At 36.7% G+C, this 27361-nt stretch overlaps 1 protein-coding gene across 3 annotated transcripts in view; it reads right to left on the bottom strand.

Moving 5' to 3' along the window:
- LOC142356543 (clustered mitochondria protein homolog) overlaps positions 1 to 27361 on the bottom strand; it is a 76905-nt gene that overhangs the window by 36815 nt on the left and 12729 nt on the right. For all 3 annotated transcript variants that reach the window (XR_012761437.1, XM_075408429.1, XM_075408432.1), the window contains exons 2-9: positions 14873 to 14940; positions 14627 to 14772; positions 10285 to 10456; positions 9570 to 9725; positions 2801 to 3272; positions 1907 to 2463; positions 1094 to 1606; positions 351 to 706 (exon numbers count right to left, since the gene is read on the bottom strand). Coding sequence is in view for 2 of the 3 variants with exons in the window: in XM_075408429.1 (XP_075264544.1) it covers positions 351 to 706; positions 1094 to 1606; positions 1907 to 2463; positions 2801 to 3272; positions 9570 to 9725; positions 10285 to 10456; positions 14627 to 14772; positions 14873 to 14933 (2433 nt within the window). In the remaining variant the exon portion in view is untranslated. The remainder of the gene's footprint in view (positions 1 to 350; positions 707 to 1093; positions 1607 to 1906; positions 2464 to 2800; positions 3273 to 9569; positions 9726 to 10284; positions 10457 to 14626; positions 14773 to 14872; positions 14941 to 27361) is intronic.

The following is a 27361-nucleotide window of genomic DNA, read 5'->3' as shown; positions in this document are numbered from 1 at the left end:
ACCTTTCCTAGACATAGAATGAGAAATGAAGTCACGCGCGCAAACGCTGTTAGTGAGAGGAAGAAGTTATTCAGAAATTCAAAAATTTACGCCGCGCAACCACTTGCCTTTTCGTTCCATTTCCTGTTTCGGCATCACAAAAATCATCACTTTAATTTGACTTCAAAAATCATGAAAAGACAGCGCCTCAATACAATTCAAATTCTTTGAATCGCAAAAAACCAAGAGTACCGCAATATAGCTCCACTCAGCTTACAACTTCCCAGCTATAAAAAAGCGAATTAACAGCCTGGTAGGTATCTGAATACATATTCCAAAATTTTACAGCATCAAAATCAAATAAGGCTAACTTTTGGGGAGAAAGCATCCAAGTTGAACGATATATCAAATTTGTCTTCGCTTAATGATCCAGCAACTTCGCCTGACATCTTGACAATCTGTTTCTGGCTATCATTTAATTGCTTCTCCCCTGAGTCTTCTTTCCCGGCGTCTCCCGAGCCCCCTTCAAAATCTTTGACAAAATCTATCAGTTTGGCCTGTGCACCTTTGCCCGCAACTGTCGCTATGTTGTTGTTGGTTTCTAAAGAGCTTTCGGCTAGAGATTGAGCCTTCTCTATCTGTTTCTCGATGGTCGTCAATTGGTCCGATTCGATGGAAACTTTTTGTGATAAATCAACTTCTTGGTCCACTGCTTTCTTGAGTTGTTCTGTGGAAAAAAACTACAATTAATGTTTGCTACCTTTAATTTACTTACTTTTATAGTAGATCAATGCTTTGAAAACAAGAATTATTATAAGAATCAATCACCAATTGGCAATCATATTGAGGCAATTAAATGTGTGATTTAAGGATAATATGATTACATAATGACGGTAAACGCTTTTCCTCCTGGAAAACGGCCAGTGACGAAAATCCTTATAGAAAAGCCCTGATAGAATTCGACTTGAATGAGACATTGGGTGGCTTTGAACTCAAATAGATACAAATCGGGCATCGTATACGAAGCAGTTCCTGATTTCTCTGAGACACAGGAAATCCAACCCAAAACTTAGAAAACGGAAGGGTTGAAAATCACAAGGCTAGAAATATTTACCAGAAGAATTAGCTTCTTCTTCGGTTTTTGTAGATTTTGTCGATGCAGCGCTAGTCCCACTACCACTGTTCTTCTGTTGTAGCACCATAGACGTGGCATGGCTCACAAACGCCAAGTATCGACTGTCCACAAAGGCTTCAACCAACTCCTGTCGCAACTGAGGTAACTTGTGGGGATGTTTCCTAGGGAACCCTTTATCTCGAACCGACTCCTCTAACTGTTCGCCGTCTTCGAGGTCCGGCATGAAGTTCACATCAGGTGGAAACAATCTCAATAGATCAAGTAAGTAGTGTCTGCCATCGTTTCCGATTATGCCTTTACATTCGGTCGACACGTGAACAAGGTGTTCTTTCCCGTCTTCGGTTTCTTCCCCAGTCATGGTATGTGGTCTCGATTTTAACTCATGGGCAATTTTTTCAAGCTTTGGTCCGTATGCGTCATGTGACACGATCTTCTTGCCAAAATCAATTGAACCATGGACCACACTTTCTTCCTGTTCTTTATCCAGGACTCCTAAAATCATCATTTCATTAATTTCTTTGAAAAATTTTCAACACCAACTATTTAACAAAATATTTTCAACAGGTTACCGCACAGAGTTATTATTTCATGATCAATTATGAACAATTTAACGATCCCAAAATAGTCGTGGTTAAAATGTATTTACTGGCAAGCATGTACATCAAAGAAAAACATAACCAACCAAGTTTGGACGAATTCCTGTCAAATGACATGTATTCAAGTAGGAGAGTGGACAAGTTTGTAATGTGACAAAACTTCCAAATCGCCTTTTAAGTCTGTTAAAAACCATACCTGGCATGATAGTCTGACAAGCGACTCTGTATCCCCTGTAATCCACAACAGCGGTACCCAAAGTGTACAGACCCTCAACATCCGCTTCACTGATTACTTTCACACCCTTCAGATCATGATTACACGCAACGTATGCAGCTGCATCTCCACCAAAATCAACGTAATGATCTTTCACATCAAACCCAAGAGAGAAGAATATGTTATTGTAAATGTACATGTGAGTTTTGCGTGGTTCTCCTGGATTTATCGGCATCATATTTCCATCTATCACAGATATGGCACCTCGAATTGCAGCTGAGAGAAAGTCGCTGTATGTTTTGTACATGGCACGTTCCTTGGTTATCCTTTCTCCTTTGGATTTAGCTGGCATTTCCCGAATTGACTGGATCTCTTCGTTCCAATCTCGAGTCTGGCCAAGAATATGCTCTTCGTATCCTAATCTGTATAACCAGTTGTCTTCAGCTTTCAGATCGTCAGGAACCGGAGGTGTGGAAGGTACAACCCAAGACCAGTGTTGAACAGAAGTTGGCACTCGGGTCAAAACATTTCGTCCAACTCTAAACAAAAGACCCAATCAGCGGTTGATTGAAAGTATACCATTATTTGATCGTTTCAACCTTGTCTCCCTTCTAGTGGTTTTTATATTTTATTTAACCAAAATTTGGACCAAGATCAACATCTCGACATTGTAAAATGCATCAAGCCGCAGCTTACTTAAGAAGTCCAGCATATGCGAAATGATAAGTGCAAGAAATATGAGATATTGTCTCAAATAAGTGCTACGGTTTTTGGAACAACCAAGTTGATCAACAAATTAAGCTATATCTACAGGAAATAATGAGAAAGCTTCCGATGACATCATAATGTTATTCAAAGATTATTTTCCATACTTACCGTTTCTTCTGAGCTAAGGAGAAGTTTTTCTTGAAAGAAGGACTGATTCTAGAGAGGAGCTCGACCAGCGTCAGACTCATATTGGGATCATCGGAAGGTGCTGGATTGAACAGTGCATCTGTAATCCGATTTAGATAGAACCCTCTTGTACACGCTGTAATCCCAACATCAAGGTTCTCAAGGGTCCTCACCTTCAGGTAAAGCAAGTCTCCCTTTAGCTTCCTAGTGCTCGGAACCGGGTTCCAATGCGAAATGGACAACTCAGAAAGACATGTAATTGAGAGTTGAGATTGGGATTCGGGAGGAATCATGGGCAAAAGAGGCTGGCTACCGGGTACAAATTGGCCAGGGCTCATTTCTGTTGAGAACTTGGGTTCGCTAGGATCTGAGGGTGAATTGATGTGACTATCAGCTCCGTTTTTGTGACTACTTTTAGGCGAAGAAGCGGGACCATTGTCTACAAGGCCCTTGACTGAAACAAACCAACAATGTCTGGATTTGTTTCAAAAACTAAGATCATTTCTCCGCAGACATTTTCCTATCAGAAACATAGCTGGCAGATTGCCACAAAATAGTAAATAAAAGTCATTTTCAAAGTGAGGAAGTCATTTTTGAGAGTAAGGTAAGTCAAGTGTGACCAAAAATTTAATCACGCAAATGAACAAAAAAAAAACTCGCTCCACTAAGAGCGAAAATAACGTCACGCATGCAATTCAGTTGAAACTAGCAGGTCCGTAGAGGCTATCTGAATGAATCTTATCTTGAAACTTTAACTATTGATATTCCATTGAAAACTTATTCGTGATAACTGGTGTACATGCGAAAGTTTCAATGAACTATTTGCAAAACTACTTTGGACACACTAACAAAAAATGAAGAGCGCCAAATATGTAAAAGAGAAATTTTATGCGAGTTAAGAGTAATAGACGTTCTCACAGAGCATTAAAAATCAAAACAGATAGAATGAGGTATAAAGAGGGAGAGAAAGAGAGAGAGATCGATAGCAGCAGAAATATATAATGAGGAGAGCAAATAGGTTAAATTACGAAAAAAAACCAAAAAGGCAGAACAAAAGAAGGTTGAAAGCAGTGAAGGAAAAACGAAAAAACAAGAGTCTGGGAGAAAGCCAACGGGAGCCAAAAGGGAATTGACGAGAAAAAGAAAACGAAAAATTGACGGGAGAAGAAAGAACAGAAAGAATACAATGCAACAAAAACAATAACATCAGGAACCCACCGTAAGAAAAACAATAGGACACAAAAAATTGAATCAAGAACACAAATAAAAAGGAAAGAGGTTAGTAAAAACACCAGAAAAGAAAGACAGAGAAAGGAGGAAAAATGAAAGTGAGCGAAAGAAAGAACGCAAGAAAAAACGAAAACGACAGAATGAAGAAAATTGGGACAACAAAAAGAAAGAAGACGCAATCATGAGAGAAAGTACAAGAACAGCGAGATAGTGAGCACGCGCAAAAAGCAAAAAATTAATTGCAAAAATATCACAGTTAGAGAACACTTAAGAAAAAATAGAGTATCGAACAACAGAAAAAAAAGGAAGATAGAGGAAGAAACTGAAGAGAGGGAGAGAAAAGAAATCCTGGGCGAGACAATGAATTCCGGTTCTCATAAACAGAATGAATGTGCTAATGAGAACACGATGGATGTGCCCAGGACGAGGAATGTGCTGATAAAAAGTAATCGTTGGCAAGCCTTTGCGAATGCTTCTAAGAAGTCAACAAACACAGAACTGAGTTAAAGTGCTGGCTAATGCCACCAACAAAACTTTCTTCGAAAAAATTAAAGAAGGAAGATTATATACTTATCAAGTTTTGCATGCAATAATTTATTAGTAACAGCTCTTAATATAGAAAGTCCTCTACTTTGTGCTAAAAAATTTGTATTTATTTCAAGACTTGTTTTGTCATATATATTTTTGGCACCTAACTTTGGTTCTTGCATCGGCATCATCTGTGTCTTTTAAAATTTATTCACTGAATTCGTCTGTCTGTATTGAAAAAACTTTGGTACAGTGACACTTTGACATGATAAATTTCCATTGTCCAAATTGCAATCCATGACGTTTTCGGTGAGTGACTTTTCCTTCACAAATTTTCAACACCACATTTTTCATCGATAACAATTTTTTGACAATGAATTACAAAAAAACAATATTTCTTTCAATCATAAAAACCTCTTTCTCTTGACACAATTTCGATCGATTATCTTTTACTACCCTTATTGAACAACTAATTGGCCAATGATTTTTTCGACATTATTGTTTTTGTTTTTTGCAACACCGATTATTGTCTTTTTCGAAAATTCTGGTAACACGCTTTTCCGCAAAGCGTTTTTCGGTAGAAGAAACAACCTCTTAGCAACATTTTGGGTCAATGGCCTTTTGGCAACTCTTTTCGGTCAATGACCTTTTTGCAACATTTTTCGGTCAATGACCTTTTAGAAACATAAATAGGTTAATGACCTTAAGCACACTTTTTCGGTCATTAACCCCAATTAGGCGACCGCTTAACCGTGCTCTTCGGTAGTACTGTTAAAACATGCTGATCAGCTATGCCTCTAAAACATGCCACCTTATGTGTTCACGCGATTAATATATAGATTCCATGAACGAATGAACAAAAAGTGGCTGTGACGCCATATGGTCGTAACAAAAATCATGACGACGAAATAAAAAAACATAGCAGGACAAGTCCTGACGTACAATTCAGTGACTTTTCATTGACTAAACAGAAAACTAGACCTTGACCGGAATATGAATGGATTGCGAGAACCATTTAGAAAAAAATCCGATCTAAAAATCGAAAAAACAGTAAAAATCAAAGTGAAATTGCCGCATGTGAACAAAAAACCACTAGCGAGAAAGTGAATTTTTGTTCATACACCGTTTTCTCACTCTACTTTAAATTTAGAACGAAAAAATTTCACGCCGCAAAAGCACTCGCTTTTTCGCTCAACTTCCTGTTTCGGCGTGACCAAAATCACTACTCCAATTTGACTTCAAAAATCATGAAAATGTGTGAACAGATCTTTAACAAAAGACAGCACCCCAATACAATTCAAATTCTTTGAATTGTAAAAAAAAATAGGAGCGCTATAATAGCCGGCTGAGAAGATGAGGGCGGCTATTAATCACCACAAACTTCGTTTAAAAAAATAGCCGGAAGAATTCCGGTAACGACTCGAAGTGAAAATCCCTTTAAACGCCATCCAACTACTCATCAAACAAAACGCGCCTTCACTAATTTATGATTATCTTGAAACGAAGTCATGAAACAAAAAAGTAAAAACAATAAAATCATATCTGTTAAAATATGATAAAAAATCTGATCAAATTCTGTTATAAATTGAAATCCCGAAAAAACTATCTCTGCCAAAATAACTTCATCAAAACAACTAGTACTTAAAAAACCACTTATGTGAATTTTGAAGAAACACATTAGCCTAAATTATGAAAAAAAGCTCTTAAAAAACTTTCACTGAAAAACTGGAAAAAGTTACCAAATTTTTTAATATTTCCAAAAAACATATAAATCCAAAGAAAAATTTCCTTCAGCCAATAGGGTATCCAGATGCTCGCAAAACAATAGGCAAGTCATAATAGTCAAAGAAACTTAGCTCAAAACAGAAAAAAAAACTGCAAAAAATTAAGAAAAATAGTTCCAACTTTCACCATTTTTTTTGTCATATTTCTCAACAAAATGATTCTTACCCACAAAACTGTAACCAATTGTTTTCATAAAATTTCTGAAGTAGAAGGGGTTTCTTCAATACCCATTTGAGCCAGTAAAACAAAATCGTCAAAAAAACGCAAAAAATTAGCCCGAAAATCGGCAAAATACATTAAAAACCTCCGAATTATCATAAAGTTCATATGAATTTCCAGAAACCTTCAAACCACTACCGAAACCAGCTTAAAATTAAAACAAAATCATAACCAAACCTGTTAACCAAAACAAATGAAAAAAACTGCTTTAAAATGCCGCACGTGAACAAAAAAATTTCGCTCGCTTAGAGAAAATTTTTTCACACATCAATTTCTCGCTCTCTCAAAAACAGCGGTATGAACAAAAACCACTCTCTTTTCGCTCCGCTCTTCACTTTTGTTCAGCACAAAAATAACTCCTTATTTTTTCACGCGTTTCATTTCCCGATTCAAAAATCACTCCAATAAAATCGATTAAAAAAACTTCTCCAATACTCCTCTTCGAGTCGTAAAAAGACAGCGCCCCAATACAATTCAAATTCTTTGAATTGTAAAAAAACCAAGAGAAGGCCAATAATAGCCCCAGCTATCGCTGTGCGGCTATTAAACAAAAAACATACCCGGCAGATTGCCGGAAAACAGCCGCCGTTGATTCCAATAAGCATGATTGGGATTGAAAGAATAGAAGTTATTGAAAAAAAGATTTTTGTACAAAATTATTTTTTAAGTCCGATTTATTTTGATGGCATTGTAGTTGAACATACTTCTGTTTCTTAGAGAGAGGCTACAGGGGCTACTATCATTGCCAATAAGCATAAGATATGGTAACTCAGATTTATAGGAACGACGTTCAAATAGCGGGCATCTAAAATTGGGTTTTAAGGGTTCATCCCGTTTCTATATCTGACTTCAATTTTTTATACTGACTCTGTTCGTTTTGAATTGCTTTGCTGAGCAACTGATGTTCAAAATCACTTTTAGCAGAATGAGAGAAGAGAGAAACTAGCCTAGAGAAGTCAAAAAGATTTCACGCAAAATGTCGAAAAAGCGGCAAAATGGTACAGCGAAAAAAAGTTCCACGAAGTAAAAAAAAATAGGAGCGCTATAATAGCCGGCTGAGAAGATAAGGGCGGCTATTAATCACCACAAACTTCGTTAAAAAAATAGCCGGAAGAATTACGGAAACGACTCGAAGTGAAAATCCCTTTAAACGCCATCCAACTACTCATCAAACAAAACGCGCCTTCACTAATTTATGATTATCTTGAAACGAAGTCATGAAACAAAAAAGTAAAAACAATAAAATCATATCTGTTAAAATATGATAAAAAATCTGATCAAATTTTGTTATAAATTGAGATCCCAAAAAAAACTATCTCTGCCAAAATAACTTCATCAAAACAACTAGTACTTAAAAAACCGCTTATGTGAATTTTGAAGAAACACATTAGCCTAAATTATGAAAAAAAAACAACTTTCACTGAAAAACTGGAAAAAGTTACCAAATTTTTTAAAATTTCAAAAAACATATAAATCCAAAGAAAAATTTCCTTCAGCCAATAGGGTATCCAGATGCTCGCAAAACAATAGGCAAGTCATAATAGTCAAAGAAACTTAGCTCAAAACAGAAAAAAACTGCAAAAAATTAAGAAAAATAGTTCCAACTTTCACCATTTTTTTGTCATATTTCTCAACAAAAAAATTGATTCTTACCCACAAAACTGTAACCAATTGTTTTCATAAAATTTCTGAAGTAGAAGGGGTTTTTTCAATACCCATTTGAGCCAGTAAAACAAAATCGTCAAAAAAACGCAAAAAATTAGCCCAAAAATCGGCAAAATACATTAAAAACCTCCGAATTATCATAAAGTTCATATGAATTTCCAGAAACCTTCAAACCACTACCGAAACCAGCTTAAAATTAAAACAAAATCATAACCAAACCTGTTAACCAAAACAAATGAAAAAAACTGCTTTAAAATGCCGCACGTGAACAAAAAAATTTCGCTCGCTTAGAGAAAATTTTTTCACACATCAATTTCTCGCTCTCTCAAAAACAGCGGTATGAACAAAAACCACTCTCTTTTCGCTCCGCTCTTCACTTTTGTTCAGCACAAAAATAACTCCTTATTTTTTCACGCGTTTCATTTCCCGCTTCAAAAATCACTCCAATAAAATCGATTAAAAAAACTTCTCCAATACTCCTCTTCGAGTCGTAAAAAGACAGCGCCCCAATACAATTCAAATTCTTTGAATTGTAAAAAAAAAACCAAGAGAAGGCCAATAATAGCCCCAGCTATCGCTGTGCGGCTATTAAACAAAAAACATACCCGGCAGATTGCCGGAAAATAGCCGCCGTTGATTCCAATAAGCATGATTGGGATTGAAAGAATAGAAGTTATTGAAAAAAAGATTTTTGTACAAAATTATTTTTTAAGTCCGATTTATTTTGATGGCATTTCGTAGTTGAACATACTTCTGTTTCTTAGAGAGAGGCTACAGGGGCTACTATCATTGCCAATAAGCATAAGATATGGTAACTCAGATTTATAGGAACGACGTTCAAATAGCGGGCATCTAAAATTGAGTTTTAAGGGTTCATCCCGTTTCTATATCTGACTTCAATTTTTTATACTGACTCTGTTCATTTTGAATTGCTTTGCTGAGCAACTGATGTTCAAATTCACTTTCAGCAGAATGAGAGAAGAGAGAAACTAGCCTAGAGAAGTCAAAAAGATTTCACGCAAAATGTCGAAAAAGCGGCAAAATGGTACAGCGAAAAAAAGTTCGACGAAGTAAAAAAAAATAGGAGCGCTATAATAGCCGGCTGAGAAGATGAGGGCGGCTATTAACAAGCATTGAAATTTAAATTTTTACTTATCATTAGGATGCTGCTAAGTTCGTGAGTTTATGCCAATAGATAGATAGCTAAAAACTTCGACAATTTTGCTACTTTGCCTTGTTTACATCAGTGGCAGCAAAAACATCAACGAAAGACACACGGAGTTCAATTTTCTCCAATGCAACTGATCTATGCAAACGGACGAACCTAGTCTACCAGTTTCGTCCATGACAGTGTCTAAAACAGAAACAGAGCAGCCCCTCTCCCCAGAGTATGCCTCCTGTTTGTCCTGTTGGCCTCCAGAGCACATCAGATCCCTCACGTGACGCACATGCACTCTCGCCTCCCTCAGAGTGTACGGTTCTAAAACGACATCAATCAATTTTAAAAATTTATCTGTAGTCACAAGAAGCAATTCTGTTGATATGAAGTTTAATGAGATTTGCACTATGAAAATTTGCTTCAAACGCTGTCATGAACTCTTGTTTAACACTACAAGGTGCTGCTTTTCGCGCTCCTACTCTTCTTTTCAGCAACTGAAGTTCAGCTTTCCAGTTCAATTCAAAAATTTCCCTTCTTTCACTAAAATTCCTAACTCAATTTCAGAATTCTTTCTCGACTACGTCTTCCCCACGATCTGGATGAAAAGAAAACTATGTTCCAGCAAAGTTCATTTTCGAATTTGAATTTGTTTTCTTCAGTGGACTGAAGAAAGTTTTCGCGTTTTGTTTCCAAAAAACTTTAGGGATGGCACAGAAATTGATTACTAGAAAAAAAGTTGTACGCCTCTGACGTACTAAAGAGTCAATTTAGCCTCTGACGTACTAAAGAGTCAGCAAGCTGAGAACAGAACCAACTAAAAAGATACATCAATTTACAATGTCCGTTTTGCCTAGTAAGCGGAAGAATGATGGAAGACTACCTTCGTGCACTCGAATGGTAGATCCCTGCTTCATGTCCTTGAAGGATTTGACCTCTGCGAAGTTATCCATGTGCTGGTTGTTGAAGTGGAGAGAGAAACAGGTGAACTGACAAGTCTCCTCTTTGTCCATCAGCACCTGGTGCAACTCCTGCACCAACTCTGTCGGGTTCACCTACACAAACCCCAGCATCCTTCTTACACATTAAATCAGAAAAATTAGAACGATGGGCTGTAAAAAAAAACGGAATTGAAACTACTTTTTGCTATCTATCTTGTTTCTTCGGTTCAAAGAACGGATCTTTTCTGTTTGTGCCCCCCCCCCCCCCCCCAGTTACAGAGCACGTGCGTATGGGGGTGCAAATAATATGAACCCAATAAGCACAACGGGGGGGGGGGGGGGGGGGGGGGCAACGGAAAAGATTCCAAAGAACAATCAATTTGTGTCACAAATTCCAACTACGATCACTCCAAATGGACACTACAACTTTATTTATGACCTCTCGCTGCAACGATTCGACTATTAGAACGCGCCATTGAGTTATATCAACCAAAAAACGAACAAATGTGCCAAACAATCCATCAAAACAACGTCAAAATGCTCAGGCAAAAAATCGCTTAAAAACTGACAAGACACACGATTTCTACAAACATTGTCTGTCAGTGAGAAACTACTCTTGGCAGCAATTGATAGCCGCTGAACCTGAAATAAAAAATTAATTCAACAAAATTTTTCATTATGGGATTAATCTTCTCACCCTAGAAATTTTCCGTAATAAAACAAGAATTCCTGAGTCACATACAAGAGCAACCCTTAGTCACCGTATAACACAGAAATTTGATCCTTCAATTAACTATATTGCAACCGGACCACCGCAATTATATGGCGACTACTTTTGAATACGAATTGTTGCGAAAAAACAGAACATCAATTTGAGATTGTATGGATAGACATGTAGGTTAATATGTACACATGCTTGCATGAATGTTATGTATGTACTGTACTGCATCAGATAAGCTTACCGAGGAAGCATACACAGACAACATAGACTACTTAAACAAATTTCACGTGTCGCCATGTCTGTCGACCATTCAATATGTTTTTGTATTGATTGTATGGAACGGAATAGGAGCATGATTAATCATCACGCACTAACTATTACTCAAAAGGACTGACTTTGAACTTTAAGCCAACGCACATGTTTTTGCTGGACCATGATTTTCAATTTTGACTCAGTGGAACTATAAAAACAATAGAAACGATATAGCCATTGTTACACTTGTTCATAGCATTTAAACTCTCTTCGCTGTGCTCAAATTTAATATATACTATAACCGCAGCATTTTGTAAGCGCATTAATTGATCTGATTTTGAGTTGAAAGCATATCACCAACAAAGAAGTTGGCTGAATAGATCACGTAAATTAATTGTTTTTGATTACTGAAATGAATAGTATAGTGATAGAAAATGTCCGTTTTAATTAACGCCCCTTATAAATTAATGTCAAACGGCTGGGTAGCGCAAGTGAAGAGAATCTAATGAAGATCTTGCTGTCACAGTTGCTATATGGAATAAAGTTGCAATCAGGTCATTCAATAGCTAGAAAGATATTTCAATTTGATTTTCGTAAGACTCCTTTTATTATTCCTCAAAATATTTGATTAATTAACTTTATGTACAAAACACAGCCAGTAGATTACCGGAATAGCCTCGAATAGCCCACAGTAGAAAATAGATAGCGACCAATATAGAATTGAGGTGATGAAACCCATAATAACCATTTGAAAAACTAGAGCGTTCTTAAAATTTTCACCGAAAAAACTAGGGTTACTCGCTTGATAAATAATAACTTATTTTCGGAACAGATAAACAAAAAAAACTACATATGTTAATTACACTTTTCGTATACACGTTTTTTTTCTGAACTGAGAGAACGCAAAAAGGCAGTTTTGCCTCACGAAGCAGAAAAAATCGTCGTCTTTTACATTCAATTTATTAGGTTCGGATAAATATGAAAAAAAACTCAGTAGAAACCCTATAGCAAATCAGCAGAGCCTAAAATGATTTTTTACGGAACCGATTAACAAAATCTTTGCACCCTATCGTCGACAGTATTGTCATTTTTTCAGTGAAATAAGGTTGGAATTTTTAGTATTTTTCAGCAGTTTTCTTGCTCTCGTTGAAATGATCTTACTGTTAATTGATCCTTTATAGGAAAAATTAAGCGCACAACCTCTCCGTGTTTCAGTTTTACTTAAATTACATATTTTCGAAAATTCGAAAAGTTTAATGCACTCATTCAACTCCATTTTTTTCGTAATTAAATTCAAAAGCTCATTTTTTTGTAATTAAAATCAAATTTACCCATATATAACTGTCACTCAATGTTTAACTTTGTTGTTCGTCACTTGTTTTGTTGATTAGTTTTTTTTGACGTCACTGTACGCAGCTCTACCATAGACTAAAACTCAATACTGTAAGATTTTCAACGTTTTGTAAGCAACAATTAATTTATTTTTATGTCAGACAGTTCTTTTCTGAACTAGTGTCAAAAACTTTAGTAAGCCCAGAAAGATTGCAACTGTTGAAGTTGCTGGTCTGTTAAAATTGTATCTGATTGAATCTACAACAGATTTCAAGGCATCTATGCTGCCTAATTTGGAGCGACAACCAAACTTATTTTTCTGCAGCTGTTTTGTACGTATCCGAAATTTGTTCAATCTGATGTAGATTATCTTTTCGAGTACCTCTGATACAGCAAGCAAAAAAGAATTGGGCCTGTAATTATCAGCTTCAGAAACATTTTCAGATATAAAAAGCGGGAGAACAGCGGTTTCATTTAGTTTCATTGTTTTTACTAATAAAAGCAGTGATTGTAAAGAAACCATTCATTGACCTTGAAAGACTTCAGAGTAACTTCAGAGTCAACTAGCTTAAGAAACCACGTCCAGCACATAAACGCAGCAACAGAACACTTGTAGCATAAACGAAGAGCACGTTTGAGGCATTATAAACGTAAAATGAAGAAAAATCAAAGGTAGAAACAAAAAAAAAGAAAGGCAAGTTCTGAAATAACCCCAAGAAATTCAAAATTCAATTACACACGGGACTATGTATATATCGACTGCTTTCTCTGGTTACTCGAAGCGCTAAGTAAGAACAAATAAAGCGAAAATCTTTAAATTGAAGAAAAGGAACTGTTGAACTGACCCAAATTTCCGAAACCATATTCGACTTCAATTAATCAAAAAAACACCAATCAACAGAGCCGTGAGTCAAAGCGATGAGAAATGGGGTAGTGTTAGGAGGCTTGGACCAAAAGCGGCTCCAAATTCAAATTCCGCCAGTTGGAGGAGGATGGTGAAGAGGGAGTGTTGGGGGCGAGGAGTTCAAATTAAGAACATGCCTTCACATCACGAAGTTGTATCCTCAAAACAATTTCGGTGAATCGCATGCTTAGAGGGTACGATTTCATCGGTCACCGAAACTACGAGGCAGAGAACTTAGTTTGAAAGGTTGAACTTAGACCTAAGGAAGTAAAAGTCTTCTTGCGCGAAACTTAGTGTTCTGATTTAGGATACTAAATTTAGCGCTAAATTTAGATTAAGTAGAGAACACTTTTGCTTTGGCTTCCTAAGTTTTGCTCTTCTGCGCAGCGCTATCATTTGCCTCAGAGGGTGCTGCGGTTCCAAACTGTGGCCTACTGACAGTGATAGTTCTTGTAGTGCCATAGTGCGGGAGGGGAGACTAGATTGATAACAAATTAACCTTATATTACGCAGCTCAAAGAGTTATAGTGCCTTGTTTCTTTGACGATGCTATGAGCATGTATTTTTGCGATAAATTTACCTACGATGCTGTGATGTTTCATAGTGTCACTGTTCCGTCCATTTGGGTGGATCACACCCCCGTTTAATTTTTTTAAAAAATTCAATGAAATTTGCTTTGGCTTCCTTAAGCTTTCTTTCATTGCTCACAAGTAAGTTACCACACTCTATAAAAATGAGTGTTGCTAACTTTAATGAGAGAGTTTAAAGCCAAAATTAAAAACGTCACTATTATGGGGATATTTTAGTTTATCGAGAACCCCGATAGAGATATTAAACCACAGTTTTGAAATGACTATTGATAATGAATGACATGATAATGGATTAGTCTTTCCCATTTTATAAGACATACCCCTGTCATTTTCATTTACGGTAACTGGTGGTGGGGTGGGGGTGTACGTAATGTGTAAAATGGCAAAGACCGTAATTCCTTATCAAGGCGCAGACTTAAGACGAAACTCGGATGCCACTGACTTCCTCTTAAAATAATTGCAATAACAAAGCTTATTCAAGGCACCTGTAGATCGAAGGGTTCACCAGTGATTGGTACAATCTTAACAGAGAAGCCCGGAGATTGCAGCTCCAGTTCAATGCTGGAAGAATTGTCTTTTTCATTGCAGCATGAGTTGCCAGCACACTCTTCTTTGTCAACGGCTGCCGCGTCTAAAAATTATTTGTCTAATTTTGCTTAGGCAATTGGCTCTTATATATTATAAATCAAATTCAGCCTGAAAAACTTTCATTCGGTCCACAAAAATCTCACCACTTTGATCTGCTAAGGTTGAGTGCTCTGCAATGGGGCTTGGTTCACATTCGGCCACCATTGTCTCTGAAAGTTTGATACATACCAGTAAAATGTTACGTCCACATAAATTAAAACAGCTGTTGCTTTAGTGAGGGTCACACGTATATATAAATCTTTAATCTTTAAAGATTGTTAATATATTCCATTTTGGTTGAAAACACTCAGACTAAAGTTGATAACCTGACGATACTAGTTATAGCGAAAACGTTCGTTTCTATATTTAGAGTTAGACTAATTGGCTTTTAATTTCTTTGGATCTTTTCCGTTTGTGCCCCCCAGCTTAGTGGGCGCATATTATTTGCACCCCCCAGACGCACGTGCAATATTTTTACATAGTGATTTACTATGTAATGGCACGTGCTCTGTAACTGGGGGGCGCATAACGTACTGGGGGGGGGGGGGGGGCACAAACGGAAAAGATCCGTTTCTTTTAACGTATTAATAAAAAAGGGCACTAAAAAATCTTGAACATACGAAGTTTTTGAATGATGCAAAGAAGGAATTGTCAATTAAAACAAATTGATTAAAAAAATCGAACGTTTTCGAACATTGCGTTCATCGTCAGGTTTAAAAACTAAATGAAATCATTTATAAAGTATATAAACTTGTCTTTGACAATAATTCTATGAAATAAGTTAAATTAACAAATTTTTGAAAATATTTACAGTTAAAATCACATTTACAACATTTTATTTACACTTATTACACTAAAATTATTTCAATCTTTATTCCGGAGTTTTTGAGAATCCCGGGTATAATGTTTTGTATTCCTGAAAAAGGATTTTAATTTTCATTCCTATCAATTGTTATTTTTTACTTGTTGGGGTTGACAGAATTTCGAATTAACATGTACCAGAATAACTTTTGAAATTCAAAAGTCAAATTTTTTGTATTTGAACTAATCCTTCAATGTCAATTCCCGCACCCGGTACTCATCGCGCGTATTAAATTGCGGTTTCAGTTTTACGATGTAGATCGCGTATTTGTCATCAGTTTTTCAAACCCGCGACATGCATCTTGAAGCTCCCATTCAATTTTATGCGCCATAACAGAACATTCAACGAGGTGTTGTCCCACAGGAGAATCCTTCTTCTGATGCACCGAAATTCTAGTGGTCACATGTCGGCTGGTTTGGCCAACATAGTGGAACTGCATCCATTAACTGTAACTTTATTCATGGGATTTCAGATTCTTATCAAAAGATGATTTCAGGGTGGGCTAGCAAGTTCTTGATTTTCTCGTTTAAAATCAATTGATGTCAAACAGTATTTTAGTCTACTTGCAAAATTATGAGTGGTGTTTCCTCTGTATTTAACAGAAACTTCGGTTTTAGCTCCTTTTTGTAAAGAATTTTAACTTTCTTAAGATGTTCATTTTTTGGGGATTTTGCTGTAACATTTTTCTTCGTGACTAGTTTATCCAACGTGTCAATCACAATACTGGAGGACCACTCAGTTGGATATTTATTTTCAGTCCAGATCTCTCAGATTTTTCTTGATTTTTCTTAAGAGCTACATCAAAGGATTGTCAGTCACTGGTCGCACTAAAAATCCTATTCATAGTCCCTTGAGTCACATTTTTCTGATGTTGTAACGGTGAACAATTACGGAAATTTAGAATTATGCCGGTATCAGTCATTTTTTGATACCAGTGACAGCTAATTGTCCTATCTTCGTTCACGTTTATGTTTAGGTCTAGGAATGCCAGGTCTCCACTACTGTTTGGTGTCTCAAACAGGAATTGTACGGTTTTTTGAAGAGAATTTGAATATTCAAGCTAATCGAAAGGGTTCCACTTGACAGTGCACACTACGTTATCCAAATATCTTTTGAATAATTTCAATTCCTGTGTGTCCTCTTTTGTACCTTTTTCTGAACAATAGGATGAGATCCATACAATTGCCTGCATGTTCTTACACTGCGTGTCAGTGATACATTGGTATTTTGCATGAAACCAGTTTTTGCATGATTTGCACTCGACCTCTTTCCCTCAGACAGTAACGCGTAGGTTACTATCAATGCATATCAGTTTTGTATCCAAAGTTTCCAAATTTACAGCCAGCGAAGCACCCATTGCTAAATCGTCCGATTGAATATACCCTGTTTTATTACACTTAAAGTGATCATTCGTTACGGCTAGTCTCGAAAGGCTCTTCATAGCTGATCTCGGAATCTCAGGAACCTCGTAATTCGAGTGCTGATCTTTAAGCCGAATTTTGGTTGCGTCCTCAACCGGTACTTTGATGTACAAGCTTTCAACATTGGCTTTTCAACAACTAGCTCATTTTCATCCAATTTGGTAGCCTCTAAAGTGGCTCTGGCATCTTTCGAGTTAGTCACAATATTTGAACTGGTAGCCTCTCGAAAAATGGGGAAAGAAAATTATTGAGGTTCTCGTAACTGCTACCGGGTATTGACAGAACAGGCCGAAGCGGCGTACCGCTTTTATGCATTTCAGCCGGTTGTGATCCCGTTGTCCTGAGCCTGCGATAATCTCTCCACTTATCTTCCCACTTACATCAATTGATGCAAACTGATGTTTTTCATTTTCTCCGTTTTTATTGCTAGATCATCAACTCCTTCATTACGAGCTTCAAACTGATCAGCACTGAGGACTTCATTTAGTTTATCCGAGTATATTGTCTGTTTCATAACACCAAAAACCGCAACCTTTACCAAATGGTACAGCTAGTAGCTTTTGATCTTTCAAAAAATCATGAACTTTTTTAACCCCTCTATCCATTGGTATCTCACGAAATTTCTTGATGTACCAATTGGCAGACATTTCTTTTTCCAAAAGCTTTCCACCATCAGTGCTGTTTGCCCTTAACTCACGAATAACATGTTTACATCCGCAAGGAAGCGCACTTCATTAAATTTGTCCCAGACTGAATGCTTTGAACCTAATGATAAGACATCCAGGACATATTTTGCAGTTCAACGCCGTCCTATGTTATAACAGTAATATGAGATCCATTCCTCAATGAATTCTACATTATTTTGAGGCAAAGGCAAGGAAATATTAAGAGGCAAAGCATTCCGCAAAAGATTCCACATTGTTATCCATTTCACATTATTATGAGATTCATTCCGGTTTCTTGAATGAGAAAGTCAAAACTAAGGCTCGAGACATGTCTTTTGAAAATTCGTAACAAGGATATCATGAATCGGGTTGCTAAAACTACCAAAAAATGGAAGCTAAAAACTACCTAAAAACTAGCCCACGGAAGCACCCTAATCTTAGTTGCGATAAAAAAAAATTTTCAAAGTCGTCAATCAAGCGAAACCGTCTTATTTGATACATTTCATCGTATTATTTACTCAAAATTATTTTAAACAAACTTTTTCTGAAATTTCTCTTTATGTTAGAATGTCTAATCGTATTTATATTTGTATTGAAAAACTATATTCTGATTGATTGATATTTTCGCGTCTTACATTCAATCGGTTTCATTGCCCAAACCAGAAGATGTTTGGGCAGAAAGTTTTAATTTTACAAGCACGCGGAGGTGCAATCTGGTGGAAATGATCAACAGGGTGGAGCATGCAAGACTGTGAGAACCTAACGGTGCTCAGTGATGAGAACACCAGACTAGTAGCACCTTGGGTTGGTCTCTTCAACTACAAAGACCAAGTCACCGGTCCTTAAGTATTGCTCGATGGGCATCGGCCACTTAGAACGTCGCTTCAGCACCGGAACCCACTATTTGATCCAACGTAACCACTTAGCGTTAGCGCAAAATTGAGCAAGGGCTTACCGCTTGCTGTTGCCAATCTTGTCAACGCTAACGGTTAACAGACTTGTTGTTGCTTGATAAGATTTTCCCCTCAGAGTCTTGAATGGGTGTTGGTGGTTACTAAATCATGACGCCGAAATTTCGGTTCACTTGTGACAGATATCGTATTAAAAAAAGAAACGATTTCACCCAACTTTTACATGTCGGTAGAATTTGGAACATGATTCTCCCTTTGCAATGATACCCTATCTTTTAATAATTTCAGCTCATTTGAAAAATGACCGAACAATGAACGATTATCCATCAATTCGGCATCGTTTAAATTAGCTGTGGAATCACTCTGGTGATGACCTTTCTCAATTCTTGATCTGTCATATGTTACATTTGCAACTCAAAAACAATTCTCTTTATTAAAATTTTGTTTTTGTTTTTGTTTAACTGGGCGCAAGGCAGAAAAATTATTTTTATGAAAGATAGACATGGCTGACAACATTAAATGCGTTTTTGTGTTAGATTGATTGTGCTCCTTTATGACCTTGCATACGTTGCTTTGGCAACCGACTGCATAGATAAAGTTCCTAACCGCATACAAGAATTCATCAAGAACTCATCTGAGTTACATCATAAAATCACCCCCTAGGAGCCAAGTAAATTGACTTCAGTTCAGAACTCTTTCTACTGCCACAGATGGCTGAAGGCATCTTTGAAGTTATAAACTAAAACTTAAAATGCAACCCTGTCCTGCCAATCCATGACGTCAGTGATGTTCTTCTGGAGTTTACGTAATTCGGATTTCAAATTAGATCGTGTATTACAGAGCTTTTTCCATTTATCCTGTAGTTCAGCCATGATCTTGAAGTTAAGGTTTCTTAAATTAAACTAATTTCAACAATTAAACGCGGGGAGGGTTAAACCGAACCCAAATGACAATGACCTGACAGTGAAGCCGCCAAAAAGCCTGACAGAGGTTTTCGATTAGCTAAGTACTCAGCGATAGTAAGTGTCATTAGGTGGATGGCGTCTAACGTGCTTGTTTAACTTCAGGAAAACAATACGCGAGAACAGAAATGATAATGCAGAATGAAACGAAGGGTACGGATACGCAAAAAGAGCAACACAGGAAGAACGAAGCGGAAACGAGAAAGGATGGGAGACGTCAAGTGGAGACGTCAAGCGAGTAGTGCGCGAGAAAACAAGAAACTAGAATAGAAAGGGCGGAACACGAGCAAGAATGTAGGAAGAACAACGCAAGCAAACCAAAGCTCCAAAACAAACTTAAGTCAAACTTCAGCAACAACCATACTCAAGCCACTAATCAGATTACTAAAAATTTTGATTAAAGTTGAACAGTAATTAAAAATCTACAATTCTGTCTTTTAGAATATGACAGTTGTAAAGGTTGGAAAGCAATATTGATAAAGCTCCAGAACAGCCGAAGTCACATCCTAGAAAGCAGCAGGACCAAACCAACTGACAATCATACATTTACACATCAAAACAGCAGCAAAAATTATGTGCTACAAAAAAAAACTTCTAAACCATAGATGTTGAAAGGTCAAGAAACAAACCAACCAAAACTTGTGAATCAATTAGGTCACACAATAGCAAATAACAGCACTAGATAGCAAAACAAGAAGAATAGTTTAGTAAACAACCTTCGACAAACTCGAAACATAATTATTCACATTTGACAACATAGTCAAATAAAGAGAGAAAACCAGGAAGACAAAGACAGACTACGTAGATAAAAATCCTAACCGCATACAAGAATTCATCAAGAACTCATCTGAGTTACATTATAAAATCGCTGCCCAGGAGACGAGTAAACTGATTTCAGTTCAACGGGGTCCAGTATAAAAAATACCTCTCTTCACTGCCACAGATTGCTGAAAGCATCTTTGAACTTGAAAAACAAACCCTGAAATTCAACCTCTCCCACCAATCCAAAGCGTAAGTGATGACCGTCTGGAATTTACGTATTTGGAGTTCCAGATTACATCGTGCATTACAGAGCTTAAACATTTTCTCTCGTAGTTCAGCCATTATCTTGAAATTAATGATTTCCTAAATTAAACTAAGTTTCAATAATCAAACGGAGTGAGGGTCATACCGAACCCAAGAAACGATAACTTGATAGTGAAGCCTCCAAAAAGCCTGCCAGAGGTTTTCGAGTAATCAAGTACTCAGCGATAGTAAGTGTCATAAGGGGAAGGGCGTCTAACGTGCATGTCTAACTTCAAGAAAACATTACGCCAGAGCAGAAATTATAACGCAAAACGAAACGAATGGTACGAAAACGCAGAAAGGGCAACACAGAAAGAGCGCAGAGGAAAACGGAAAGGATGGGAGACGTCAAGTGGAGACGTCAAGCGAGTAGCGCGTGCCGAAACAAGAAACCAGAACAAAACGAGCGGGACCCGAGCAAGGATGCAGGAAGAAGCATGTTAGCAAACCAAAAATACAAACACAACAAAAAACTGCCCGTGACTCCAGGAAAATATTAAGTCACACCGTATAAAGAAGGAGAGAAGCTACTAAAAGACAAACCTGGCACTAGTCATTGTTGAGCTTATTCTATCACTAACAAAATAATTTAAAGCGACTCAGTAGTGTACTAGAAATGTAAAAAAGATGAAGAAATCTAATTGTCGTTGCCCCAAAACAAACTTAAGTCAACTTCAAGCCACTAATCAGATTTCTAAAAATATTGATTAAATTTGAACAGTAGTTAAAATTTTACAATTCTTTTAGACTATGACAGCTTTAAAGGTTGGAAAGAAATATTGATCTAGCTCCAGAAAAACCGAATTCACATCCTAGAAAGCAGCAGGACCAAACCAACTGACAATCATACATTTACACATCAAAACAGCAGCAAAAATTATGTGCTACAATAAAAAAATCTCTAAACCATAGATGTTGAAAGGTCAAGAAACAAACCAACCAAAATTTGTGAATCAATTAAGTCACACAATAGCAAATAACGGCACTAGATAGCAAACCGAGGAGAATAGTTTAAAAAACAACCTACAACAAACTCGAAACATAAATACTCACATTTGACAACATAGTCAAATAAAGAGAAAAAACCAGGAAGACAAAGACAAACTACATAGATAAATTTCCTAACCGCATACAAGAATTCGTCAAGAACTCATCTGAGTTACATCATAAAATCGCTGCCCAGGAGCCGAGTAAACTGATTTCAGTTCAACGGGGTCCAGTATAAAAAATACTTCTCTCCACTGCCACAGATTGCTGAAAGCATCTTTGAACTTGAAAAACAAACCCTGAAATTCAACTTCTCCCACCAATCCATAGCGTCAGTGATGACCGTCTGGAGTTTACGTATTTGGAGTTCCAGATTAGATCGTGCATTACAGAGCTTATACATTTTCTCTCGTAATTCAGCCAAGATCTTAAAATTAATGATCTTTAAATAAAACTAATTTTCAACAATTAAACGGAGTGAGGGTCATACCGAACCCAAGAAACGATGATCTGATAGTGAAGCCTCCAAAAAGCCTGCCAGAGGTTTTTGAGTAGCCAAGTACTAAGCAATAGTAAGTGTCATAAGGGGAAGGGCGTCTAACGTGCCTGTCTAACTTCAAGAAAACAATACGCCAGAGCAGAGATTATAACGCAGAACGAAACGAACGGTACGGAAACGCAGAAAGAGCAACACAGGAAGAGCGCCGCGAAAAACGGAAAGGATGGGAAACGTCACGTGGAGACATCAAGCGAGTAGCGCGTGCCGAAACAAGAAACCAGAACAAAACGAGCGGGACCCGAGCAAGGATGCAGGATGAACCATGTTAGCAAACCAAAACTACAAACACAACAAAAAAAACTGCCCGTGACTCCAGGAAATTATTAAGTCACACCGTATAAAGAAGGAGAGAAGCTACTAAAAGACAAACCTGGCACTAGTCATTGTTGAGCTTATTCTACCACTAACAAAATAATTTAAAGCAACTCAGTAGTGTACTAGAAATGTCAAAAAGTTAATAGGAATGTCAAAATAGTATAAAAAATATCTCTTTCCACTGCCACAGATTGCTGAAAGCATCTTTGAACTTAAAAAACAAACCTCGAAATTCAACCCTGTCCTGCCAATCCTTAGCATAAGTGATGTCCGTCTGGAGTTTACGTAATTGGAGCTCCAGATTAGGTCGTGCATTAAAGAGCTGAAACATTTTCTCTCGTAGTTCAGCCATGATCTTGAAATTAATGATCTCTTAAATTAAATTAATTTTGAACAATCAAACGGAGTGAGGGTCATACGGAACCCAAGAAACGATGACCTGATAGTGAAGCCTCTAAAAAAACTGCCAGAGGTTTTCGAGTTGCCAAGTACTCAGCGATAGTAAGTGTCATAATGGGAAAGGCGTCTAACGTGCATGTCTAACTTCAAGAAAACATTACGCCAGAGCAGAAATTATAACGCATTTTTTTTCGATTCTGTCTTTTAGACTATGACAGTTGTAAGGGTTGGAAAGCAATATTGTTCTAGCGCCAGAACAACCAAATTCAAATCCTAGAAAGCAGCAGGACCAAACCAATTGACAATCATACATTTACACATAAAAACAGCAGCAAAAATTATGTGCTACAAAAAAAATCCACTGAACCAAAGATGTTGAAAGGTCAAGAAACAAACCACCCCAAAACTTGTGAATCAATAGCAAATAAGTCACACAATAGCAAATAACAGCACTAGATAGGAAACCAAGGAGAATTGTTTAATAAACAATTTTCGACAAAAACGATACATAGTTATTCACATTTGACAACATGCTCAACGAAAGATCAAAAACGAGTAAGACAAACAACTCTGAACAGGGGAGTATATATATATACGAAACAAAAAACTATGTTAAGTTAGAGCAACATTTTTGAAGATTGGAAATCGAGAAAAAGCGAATTAAACGGAAGAAAAATAAGCTGACGTTATATGAAAACCAGAGAAGAGAACAAAATTTTAATGAATTCAGTAACTCTTTTGTATGCTGGAGGTTGCAAACTGATTTTCACAATTTTTTGTTCTCATTGTTTTGAGTTTCACTCAAATAACGAGATTCTGAAATTTAAAAGTTCATTTTCACAATTTTGTCAAAGCTTTGTGCTTTTTTCAACTTTTGTTCAATTTGGTGCAAATGGGCAATTATTTTATTGGGACAAATTTTCTAATCCTTTTCTATATCAAAATTAACCAAAATTATCAAAAAAGAACGTTTGATCATATACTTAATTTTTTCTGATTACAACTTTCTTTGCAATCAAATTGTCCAAAGTTTTTGTTTCTTGTCCCAAAAATTTATTTGATGGGATTCACGCTTCCCAATCTGATGTGTAAATCACTTATTCATTTTAACAGAACACCCCAAAATATCAAATTGATGAGTTGTGAAAGAGGAGATTAAATGCATTAGCTCACCGCAAAAATTTTATTGAATGATTCTCTCTGAGAGTTCTTGACTTTTTGTTCTGTTAACAAGTGAAAGAGTTCTTTAATTACCAGAAATCATCTTCTGGACCCATCATCTAAATAAGTTTGATTATAGGACGTATAAAGCACACCCGGACACGCACAAATCATTTTGGTCCGGAGCGACTTTCATCTAGATGAAAATGTGCTTTATTTGCGTCTGCATCTCAGAAAAATTATTGTTTATATCCATCTGGCTTAGAATTACTTGTTTCTCAACCCTAGATGTTGAGGAGATAACGCTAGAAACCGCTTCAAACTGCAATATTTGGGGTGAATACAGTGATAAGATACAAGGAATGCAGTTTTTAGCGTTGAATACAGCGATTGCGGGGGAAAAGACAAGGCTTAGAATCGCAAATTTTACAATTATTCACAACTAATTTACCAAACACCTTAACCTAGCGAAAAATTAATTCACCCCCCCTAAGGTTCAAAAATACTACAAATGGTCACTGCTAAAGTTAAAAAATATCTTGACGGCACAGAAAGTTTCAAAAAAGATATAAATTCTCAAATCCTAAAAAACTTTAACGCATTTGTTACCCATGCCTTTTACTCAATCCGATTTAACTTCAAAAGAAATAATATGAACGGAACTGACAGCACAGTTTATAATTTGAAGAGTTCAGGTGATTGCGGTCAAAAGAAATTCACGCTAAAGCTGCAAAGTTTACAAAATTTCACCGCTTGAACCGCCTTCATCGCTGAATATTGTTTTCATCGCTATTAAACAAAATTCTCACATTGTTTTTTCGACAAAAAAATGACACAGGAACCGCTCGGCATAAAAACATTGGTTTCCACACCGAGAGTTGACGATAATTTTTGATGAATTGTAGTTTGATTTTCTCCGTTCCCATTTAATTGTGTTTTCATCTATTCTTGGCGAGCTCCTCGACACAGTAAGTCTGTGTCCCTGTTTGAAAAAAATTAAGATAGCTAATTGTATACGTAGTTGAACGTCACGGATCAGACGAACCGAAAGCTTAGCAAACGAATGTCTGGCCAACTGAATCCCCGCTGAGAAAAATTACAAACAATACTTGACCAACGTAATCCAGAGAAAAAATATTGTTATTGAAGCCAACGAAATTAGATGAAAAATGAGAGTCAAAACTGAGACCTGTTCGCTAGCTACAATTTACAAGATCTTGCCAATGGATCCGATTTAAATGCAAAAGAAACAATATGAACGGAACTGACAGCGCAGTTTATAATTCGAAGAATTGCTGTGATTGTGGTGAAAAGAAAGTTCACGCTAAAACTGCAAAATTTTCAAAAATTTACCGCTTGAACCGCCTTCATCGTTAAATGTTTTTTCCCATCGCTATTTACCCCAATTCTCAAATTATTGTTTCGACAAAAAATTGACACAGGAACCGCTCGGCATAAGAAAATTGCTTTCCAAACCGAGAGTTGAAGAAAATTTTTGATGAATTGTAGTTTGATTTTCTCCGTTCCCATTTAATTGGGTTTTCATCTATTCTTGACGAGCTCATCGACACAGTAAGTCTGTGTCGCTGTTTGAGAAATGTTAAAATAGCTAATTGTATATGTAGTTGAACGTCACGGATCAGACGAAATGAAAGCCTAGCAAACAAAAACCAGGCCAACTTAATCCCCGCTAATAAAAATTTATGATTCTAAAATTAGTCGAATGCCCTACGTTGGTCACCATGAAATCCAGTTATCATCAAACTGGTGGGAACGTTTTTATTCAATCAATAGGAACGCATTTTGATAATATACAGTACGCTATAGATTAAAACATGCCTGACATTGTTCCGATGGCAGCAAGGTAAAAAATCACACAAAACAACGTATTAAAAACTAACAATTTGTTTCTGATGTTATTGATGTCAAAATTGGTTCATAAGTGGTCAACAGTTGTCAAGACAACCTATTTTATAATTCCGAAACCGTCCCTTTTGATACTTATCATGGTGTGCTTAAATTTGTATTTAAAAACTATATTCTGACTTATTACCATTTTCGCGCTTCATATTTACTTGGTTGCATTGTCTGACACAGATGTTGTTGGGTGAGCGTGCAAGACTGTGGGAACTCTCACGGAGCTTAGTGATCAGAGCATCAGAACGGAAACACGTTGTGTTGGTCTCTTCAACTACACAGGCCAAGTTACCGGTCGTTAGTTATTGCTCGATGGGCGTCTGCCACTTAGAATATTGGTTCAGCGCCACGACCTAATCATTGATCCAACGTAACCAGTTAGCCTTCGCTTAAATCCGTGCACGGGCTTATCGCTTGCAGTGGTCGATTTTTTCAACGCTGACGCCTAAGAGACTTATTGTTGCTTGATAAGATTTTCTCGCTCACAATCCTGAGTTGGAGGGTCTCTGGTTACTAAACTTGGACGCCGAAAGTTTGACACACTTTTGGCAGATATTGTTTTACAAAGAGAATTGTATTAATGTGCAACGGAGTTTTTTAAATTTTCTACTTATATTAGAACCGTTTCTGAAAGAATTTATATTTGTTTTTTTTGAATGTTTGTTCCAACTGGTTAAAAATTTTACGCTTTATATTTAATCGGTAAAAAGCAGAAACCTTTATCAACAACGAAAACTCACTTTAAACGTTCGACAACCTTAAATCAAATCCTAATTGATTTTAATTATATATATATATATATATATATATATATATAATATATATATATAAAAATCATTTGTAACTTCAACGCGGATGAAAAAATAGAGAAAAAAACGAACAACTGCGCTCAGAGCTTCTACTTTGGGAAAAATTACAAACAATACTTGACCAACGTAATCCAGAGAAAAAACAATGTTATTGAAGCCAACGAAATTTGATTAAAAATGAGAGTCAAAACTGAGACCTGTTCGCTAGCTACGATGTACAAGATCTTTCCAGTGAATCCGATTTAAATTTAAAAGAAACAATATGAACGGAAATGACAGCGCAGTTTATAATTTGAAGAGTTCCGGTGATTGCGGTAAAAAAAAAATTCACGCTTGAACCGCCTTCATCGCTAAGTTATGTTTTCATCGCTATTCACTACAATTCTAAAATTGTTTTTTTGACAAAAAATTGACACAGGAACCGCTCAGCATGAGAACATTGGTTTCCACACCGAGAGTTGAAGATAATTTTTGATGAATTGTAGTTTGATTTTCTCCGTTCCCATTTAATTGTGTTTTCATCTATTCTTGGCGAGCCCCTCGACACAGTAAGTGTGTGT

The sequence above is a fragment of the Convolutriloba macropyga genome, chromosome 2 (assembly GCF_964194025.1).
Source record: "Convolutriloba macropyga chromosome 2, txConMacr16.3, whole genome shotgun sequence".
Lineage (NCBI taxonomy): Eukaryota > Metazoa > Xenacoelomorpha > Acoela > Convolutidae > Convolutriloba > Convolutriloba macropyga.
The sequence above is the reverse complement of the archived record's forward strand: the minus strand, read 5'-3'. Positions and strand labels throughout refer to the sequence as shown.